General features: G+C 43.4%; 1 protein-coding gene across 1 annotated transcript; it reads right to left on the bottom strand.

Annotated features, from left to right (window-relative positions):
• Positions 1-647: 647 nt before the first annotated feature.
• Positions 648-5,304, bottom strand: LOC142765203 (uncharacterized). Its single transcript, XM_075865836.1, has 3 exons — positions 2,149-5,304; positions 1,892-2,089; positions 648-1,425 (listed from the first exon to the last, which is right to left on the bottom strand). The coding sequence occupies exons 1-3, from the start codon at positions 2,224-2,226 to the stop codon at positions 934-936; spliced, it is 768 nt and encodes a 255-aa protein (XP_075721951.1). The 5' UTR covers positions 2,227-5,304; the 3' UTR covers positions 648-933.
• Between the last annotated feature and the right edge of the window lie 3,294 nt (positions 5,305-8,598).

The raw sequence follows: 8,598 nt of genomic DNA on the forward strand, positions 1-8,598 counted from the left end.
ACCCAAACAATTAAACCATTACTTCAAGAAATGCTTCCGTAGAATGCCTTCTTTTCATGACAAGAAAAAAAAACACCTGTTCTATGCGCTTCAAATTTCTGGACCGAACGATTAAATCCATCTACGATCCTTAGGTACAATATATGTAATATCAGAGTCCTTAAATGCCAGCAATACTAACCTCATAGCAGTCTTCGGTGCGGCGTGTTATCCCGCCACGGTGTTCTAGCGGTTATGGCACCCGGCTACAGATCTGAAGGTTGCGAGATCTAATCCCGGCCGCGGCGGCTGCATTTTGGTTGAGGCGAAATGTTGAGGCCCGTGTACTTGGAGTTTGGTACCCGTTAAAGCGGTCAAATTCGTTCCGGAGCCCTCCACCACGGGGCGTCTGTCATAATCACAGCTGGTTTTGGGACGTAAAACCCGATCAATCAACCGGTGCGACGTTTAGTTTATGATCATGACGAACGTGAAAAGTAAGGTCGAACACAGTTGACAGTGTATTGTAATTAGGCCATTGTTTTATAAGCAGTCTCATATAGAAGAGACAGTAAACCAGTAACTTAAGCCGCTCGTGATTTCGACAAAAACACACAAGAAGTTATTTTGATTCTTCTAATGGCCGACTATATACGAGTGGTTAAGATATTCCAATCATCGATGCTAATATTGTTGTCAGTGTCAGAAGAAAAAAAATAATTCAACAAGAAAAATACATACAAGGTGCCTGTGCGAAAGCAATATGCAAGCACAACTATTATTAATTTTATTTAGAACAAACCACATACACAGAACACCAGTGCACCAGTTCATGAAAAGCTAATTAAAAAACGTGAAGAATGGACAGCAACACATGTGAGATATGGATTGGGTGCAGAGTTACCTTTGAGTGTTTGGTTTTTTACCACCCCCTGCTGGACATGAAGCCCACCCTTAAGCTTGCATCTGTTTGTTTCTTTCTCTCGTAAAAAAATGCAAACGCACCTTGAGGAAAAACTGAACAACTTCTGCAGTCGTGCTCACAAAATGTGACTTGCAACCGACAGCAGCTGAAGCAGTCCGAGGGTCCATCAAAACATCCTCCACAATATTCATGTACACACCAGAACAAGCAGTTTTTTCAACTGTGTGCGATTCCATGTGATCCTCCACAATTTGAAGGAGTGTGACGAGCTGGCTGGAGGGCACAAGGAGAAAACCTTTAGACTTAACAAGAATCAGGCCAGTTGCCGGTCTTTCTGAACTCCTGAGACTTTCTACGCAGCTTGAGCATCTCAGCGAGGAAAACTTCTTTGCAACGTATCCAGCGAGGTTGTCCAAGATCTTCTCCTTAGGAGACTGGTGATGTTGCAAAAGTGAAGCCTGCTCCACAGTTTCTCCTGGCTCCAAAAGTACTTCATCAAAGAGAATAGCCAAACAGTCCGCCTGAAATTCAAACACTGTATTGCTGGTGTGCTGAACATAGAAAGTGCACCGAACGAAAAAGATGTACTGAATGCCTAGTATTGCTTTACAACTTTTGTATGATGAAATCCAGGCTTTATCAGAAATCAGCTCGGCTTCTCCAAATTAATGGCTGCAAAATCTTTGATACTGCCTGCACTGCACAGTCCCCTGGCACCTTTGTAATGCTCATACAGCTTAGTGTGGCTAGAAATGAGAAAATTCACACCTAAATGCATGCAGCCTAAAAACTATCCTGAAAACTTAGTTAAAGAACTAATACGCTTTGATCAGTTTCATCCTATTCAGGAGATATCGCTCCGCAAAGCGTTTGTACTGTGTTCTTCCTTGCCTGCACTTTTTTTTTCATTTTGTTTTCCCTGACGAATTTTTACCATCTGGCTCATATTTCTACCCTTTCAACCCCTGTTAATATATTCTTGCTCACGTGACAGGCAGCAGGTTTTTCCTTCTGGAATAGGTCTTGGAGCTTCAGGAGGAGTTGTGGGCCGTCTCCTACAACTGATGCTCGCTGAGGCGGCTGGACAAGATTTCTGACACAGAGCATTCTATAAATGAACAGACATTGCTGGACTGTTGGTCTTCCCCCGTCACCAGCCACGTGCCTGATAATGCCAAAAAATCTCTGAAAGAAAAAATAAGGATTACTATTTAACTATCAAGCGAGAACGTGCACATGCTTACCTCTAATGGGTCCTGTCCAAACTTTCCCACCAGTACGTAGCGAAACCCTGAGGCAAGGAGGTTTTCAACCAGTGACATTGTGCTGAGCAAAGTTATTCTCAGCGCCTCACAGGTGGGCTTGCTTAAAAAGCAGACCTGCCTTTGCTTTGGCAGACTTTCGATGTATTTGCAGCACCTGTCCAACCATGAGATTCCCTCTTTCAGTGTCTATAAAGTAAGAAAGAATTTAGCCTGAGATCAGAAATGTGTGCAAGAGCAAAGTAATAATTCTTATGTCAACATGCTCAGCTTCACTGCACTGCACGTGTTCAGGCCTGCGGGAGTTCAAGCAGTCAAACAATCTGTTCATTTGTCTGGTGAATTCAGATGTGCCCGCAGACCCGTGAAGCTTTTTGCATGATTCCTGCTCACTGTAAAATATCATGGCTGTAGCTGTGGATTCACTGAAGAGCTGAAAAGAAATTTTTTGCATTGCATTTCACTGTGAGTCACATCAAAAAGGCATTTTTTTGTTTTCTAAGTGCACTTGAGTGTTGGGCGCCTTACTTGAACAGCAAGTTTGACGCTCATTTTCTGAAAAGCGTTTGGGTATATATTTGCCGTCGTCAACTTTGGTACAGCACGCAGCCCTGACTGTTGCTTTTCATACTCTAGAAGTGCTGCATAATGATCATGATACACTTCCCGACCTTGAGGCAGCTGTAGAAAGAAGGAATGTCAGAATGTCACTCGAGATGAGATCATATGAGTGACTATATCACAGGAACAGTAATTATTTCACTTACCCAAACTTTCCAACTTTCTGCAGGTTATTTCTAATACATTTAAATATGTGTGGTGAATCAATGATAGCATAGATCACCTTAGAGGGGTCGCATGGGTGCTGAAACGACACCTGCTGGTCTTTCAAGTCACCACGAATTCCTGAAAGAAATGAGCAAATAATAAATTATACCTTTCCAGATAATCTGCAGCAGAGCTTGTGTGTTAAACACTTACATAAGGACCTCAAGGCGCACCGATTGGTAGTTGAATTATCACATGTCACAGCATCTATAACTGCGCCAGCATTACACAAGTGTACAATGCACTGAAGCACAAGCTTTGCAAGTATTGATCCCGGGGCAGCACTTGATGCACAAAACGTACCCACAGTCCGCGACCATCCCCCCAAAAAGGGTCGAAACAGGAAGACCAAAACATGATCAGCATCCTTTTTACGATCTGCTGGCCTGGTATGTTCTCCAAAGTCAACCTTACCAACGACTTTCATGTCAGACTCTCGGACGTGCAAACTTTTCCTGACACTCATTTCGTCGAACATGAGCACACCTGAAAGAAAAAAAATTAATTTCTATCACTTCAGAAAGGCAAAACCACACAGCATTCAGGTTAAGTGATGTGCTTTCAAACCTCGTCGTTCACTTTCAGGGGAAGTGAGCAGCTTTTCCTTGAGCACAGTAAATACATGCGCATCAAAGCCGAAATCGGCTTTCAAGCTCTTCATATAGCAGTAGAGTGTGCGTGGATTTGGCAAGGGTAGAAAGTTGTTCTCTCGGAGATATGTATACACAGATGTGGACTTCGTTTTCAAAAGCAGGCAGTCATATAACCAGTCTTTCTTATACCTGGTAAGGAAAGGGTGCAAATCTCATTCACATGCACAAACATGCTAGCACAGTGCTTCCATAATGCTATCAAGCATAAAAACACATTGCTGTTCACCAAGTGTAACTGCATGCCAAGGGGTAATGTGAACATGCACATTGCACTGTGTACACAGTGGAAACCTGATCAACATGCAGGCCAAAGCCTTCATAATGAGAGCAGGCCACTATAAATGACACAGATCTATGGTGCATTCTCAATCCAGAACAATTAATAGAGAAAATAAGTGCACATTGCATCTCCAAGTTTTCAACGAAACTGCGCATAAGAACAATCATTCACTGTCTGTTTATAAACGTGCTCAAAACAATAGCAGTAAGGTGCGAAAAAAAGATCAACACATCACAATAACATGGTTATGAGGGTGTGAATAAGCCACTCGTAGTAGTAAAAAGGGCACATTTTTTATATGGACGAAAATCATTGTTTCATGATTTTAAGTATTAGAGTCAGCGCAGTAAAGGTGGACTCAAGCAGAAAACGTATTTCATGGTAGTTTTGAACGCTTAGCTGATTTTGAATGGAGCCGACACTTGCGCAGAAAACAACGGATATGTAGCTTTTAATTTGGTTAATATCTAAAATTACCACGTGAATATTCCATCGCCTTTACACGTAAAGCATATTCGTTGAGTAGTGCTTGAAGCTTACCGTACGGCCCTTGCAGACTTTGCGTTTGCCTTCATCACGCACTGATCAATAATCAGTTTCTCGCGATCGGAAAGTCTTTGAATGCTCTGCTGTTGTCGTTCGTACTTGGCAGTCTTCTTTCGGAACTCGGCGAGTTTTGTTTGGCATTGCCGAAGCTGCTGCTTCGCAGCTCGAAGTTGGCACCTCAATTTTTGCACTGCTGCATAGCTGGCGCTGTCCACCAAGCGGTCTGTCTGACAAGCTGTGTCCGTGTGGTAGGTTTCGACCGTTTCACTAGTCAGTGCCACATCGCTACAAAAATAAAAAAAGGAAGAAGAAAAGGAGTGAAGAAAAACAAGTCATGCAGTTTCAAATATACAGGCTCAGACGATACCCTCATACACGACGACACGGATGTAATCTGGCCTAGCGCTTACATACCTTCATTCACTGATGCAGCATCGGTGCGGTCTGAACAGGTCGTCGGCGATGCTCGTTGCTCCTCCGTCTCGCACGACGACTCACGTGCTCGTTTGCGCGGTGATCGATTTGTCGACGAGCGGGGTCGAGGTTTACGCTTCGTGAGATACGAAGGAAGGCCACCAAAAATACTTGGGACAGCGTCAGCCTTCAGCGTTGGCTTGTCGCGCTCCAGGAACATGGCGTCGCCGTTGATATTGAAATCATAAGTAGTGACAATGTCCGAGGCGTCGAAATGCTTCGCACACACACGTGTATATTTGGACTCAAAGTTGAAGTCGCCACTTTACTGCCGCGGTATGGCCCGTTTCCATTTCTCGCGCTGGTCCTTGTCAGGTGGAAAAGAAAACAACGACACCTTCTCGGTCGTTCCTCTGTAGCCGGAACAGCACCCCGGCACGCAACACGTGTTAGGCATCGTCGTCTCACAACATTTTGGCTAACTCGGACACGCACGCACGCTTCTTTCACCAGTTTGTCTCGCTGTGCGCACGCGTTTCAGTCTGTTTCAGTACGCGAGCAGCCCGAACGATGCCCTCTGTGGCGCAGTGGCGCCGCATCGCGGCAGTTTTGGGCAGCGTATGAAGCTCTCTCATAGAGTGACGGCGGAGTTTCGTGACCAGAAAAGCATTGAAGGACTCTGGTACTACTGTCTCTTAGATCTCCATATTATTGTGTCAAAACACGAAAGAACGAGCCCTTAGGTATACACTTCTTTCCCTTATTCATTCACGAGGGTCTCGTACTGGCAGACGTAGTGTCATTAAGGTTATACGAGGGTCTACAGGTCAGCTAACCACTCGTACTAAGTTCACGTGCTACGTAACGCCACACTTGCGCATAAAATTGTGTTTCACACTCGCTGCTTGGCTTATTGATGGCGCTGACCGACACTCCTACTTCTAAATTTACACATAAACCTAAAAAGAGTGGGTTGAAGGAAGGCCGCTCTGATAGCATGGCGCTTACAGCATCGAACGCATTATTCGAAGGTCGTAGGTTCGATTCCTGCTGACGGCTGGTTATTTTTTCACCCACTTTTCTTTCTTCCAATTGACATTACCTTTGTTCTATTAATTTACCCTAATTCCTTGGACACACTGTCTGTTAGATCTGATAATTATTGTGTCAAAACACGAAAACAACGAGCCTTTAGGCACACACTTTTTTCCTTAATCTTTAACCAGGGTCTCGTACTGGCGGACTTGGTGTCATTAGGTTGTATACGAAGGACTATTAGTCAGCTGCCCACTCGTAATAAGTTCACGTGCTATGTGACGCCACACATGCGCATGAAGTAGTGTTCTACACTCGCTACTTGGTTTATAGATGGCACTGACTGACACTCCCACTTCAAAATTTACATATAAACCCAAAATGTGGGGTGAGGAGATGAAAAGAGCTCGCTGTGGTAGCTCAGTGATTAGAGCATCACACGTGTTATTCGAAGGTTGTAGGTTTGATTCCTGGCCACGGCTGGTTATTTCTTACCCACTTTTCTTTATTCCTATTGACATTCTATTTGTTCTAATAACTTCCCCTATACATTACTTGGTATTACTGTCTGTGAGATCTCATTATTATTGCGTCCAAACACGAAAAAACGAGCCCTTAGGCATACACATCTTTCCCTTATTCAATAACGAGGGTCTCGTACTGGCACACTTCGTGTCATTAGGTTGCATACGAGGGACTATTAGTCAGCTGCCTGCTCATATTAAGTTCACGTGCTACGTGACGCAACACATGCGCATAAAAGAGTGTTTCACACTCGCTGTTTGGCTTATAGATGGCACTAACCGACACTCCTACTTTTAAAGTCACATATAAACCCCAAAAAAGTGAAGTGAGGGAAGGCCACTGTGTTAACTCAGTGGTTAGAGCATCGAACGCATTATTCGAAGTTCGTATGCTCGATTTGTGCTGATGGATGGTTATTTTTTCACCTACTTTTCTCTCTTCTAGTTGACATTCCATTTGTTCTAATAACTTCTCCTATACATTCCTTGGCATTATTTATTGTTAGATCTCAATATTATTTTGTCAAAACAAGAAAAAACGAGCCCTCAGGTATACACTTTTTTCTCTTATTCATTAACGAGGGTTTCGTACTGGCAGACTTGGTGTCATCAGGTTGTATACGAGGGACTATTAGTCAGCTACCCGCTCGTAATAAGTTCACGTGCTATGTGACGCCACACATGCGCTTGAAACAGTGTTCCACACTCGATTCTTGGTTTATAAATGGCACTGACTGACACTCCTACTTCTAAATATACATATAAACCCAAAAAAGTTGGTTGAGGAGAGGTCACTGTGATAGCTCAGTGTTTTGAGCATCACACGCGTTATTCAAAGGTTGTAGGTTTGACTCCTGCCCACGGCTGGTTATTTTTCACCCACTTTCCTTTGTTCTAATTGACATTTCATTTGTTCTAATAACTTCCCCTATACATTACTTGGCATTACTGTCTGTGAGATCTCATTAATAATGTGTCAAAACACGAAAGAACAAGCCCTTAGGTATACACTTCTTTCCCTTATTCATTCACGAGGGTCTCGTACTGGCAGACTTAGTGTCATTAAGGTAATACGAGGGACTACTAGTCAGCTGCCCACTCGTACTAAGTTCACGTGCTACGGGACGCCACACTTGCGCATAAAATTGTGTTTCACACTCGCTGCTTGGCTTATTGATGGCGCTGACCGACACTCCTACTTCTAAATTTACATATAAACCTAAAAAAAGTGGGTTGAAGGAAGGCCGCTCTGATAGCTTGGTGCTTACAGCATCGAACGCATTATTCGAAGGTCGTAGGTTCGATTCCTGCTGACGGCTAGTTATTTTTTCACCCACTTTTCTCTCTTCCAATTGACATTTCAATTGTTCTAATAATTTCCCCTATACAATCCTTGGACTTACTGTCTGATAGATCTCATAATTATTGTGTCAAAACACGAAAACAACGAGCCTTTAGGTACACACTTCTTTTCCTTATTCAGTAACCAGGGTCTCGTACTGGCGGACTTGGTGTCATTAGGTTGTATACGAAGGGCTATTAGTCAGCTGCCCACTCGTAATAAGTTCACGTGCTATGTGACGCCACACATGCGCCTTGAGTAGTGTTCCACACTCGCTACTTGGTTTATATATGGCACTGACTGACACTCCAACTTCTAAATTTACATATAAACCCAAAAAAGTGGGGTGAGGAGAGGCCGCTAAGATAGCTCAGTGATTAGAGCATCACACGCTTTATTCAAAGGTTGTAGGTTTGATTCCTGCCCATGGCTATGGATTTTCACCCACTTTTCTTTTTTCTTATTGACATTCCATTTGTTCTAATATACTTCCCCTATACACTACTTCGCATTACTGTGTGTGAGATCTCATTGTTATTTGTCAAAACATGAAAAAACGAGCGCTTAGGTATACACCTCTTTCCCTTATTCAATAAAGAGGGTCTCGTACTGGCAGACTTCGTGTCATTAGGTTGCATACGAGGGACTATTAGTCAGCTGCCTGCTCATATTAGGTTCACGTGCTACGTGACGCAACACATGCGCATGAAAGAGTGTTTCACACTCGCTGTTAGGCTTATAGCTTGCGCTGACCGACACTTCTACTTCTAAATTTATATATAAACCTAAAAAAAGTGGGATGAAGGAAGG

The sequence above is a fragment of the Rhipicephalus microplus genome, chromosome 6 (assembly GCF_043290135.1).
Source record: "Rhipicephalus microplus isolate Deutch F79 chromosome 6, USDA_Rmic, whole genome shotgun sequence".
Classification (NCBI taxonomy): Eukaryota; Metazoa; Arthropoda; class Arachnida; order Ixodida; family Ixodidae; genus Rhipicephalus; species Rhipicephalus microplus.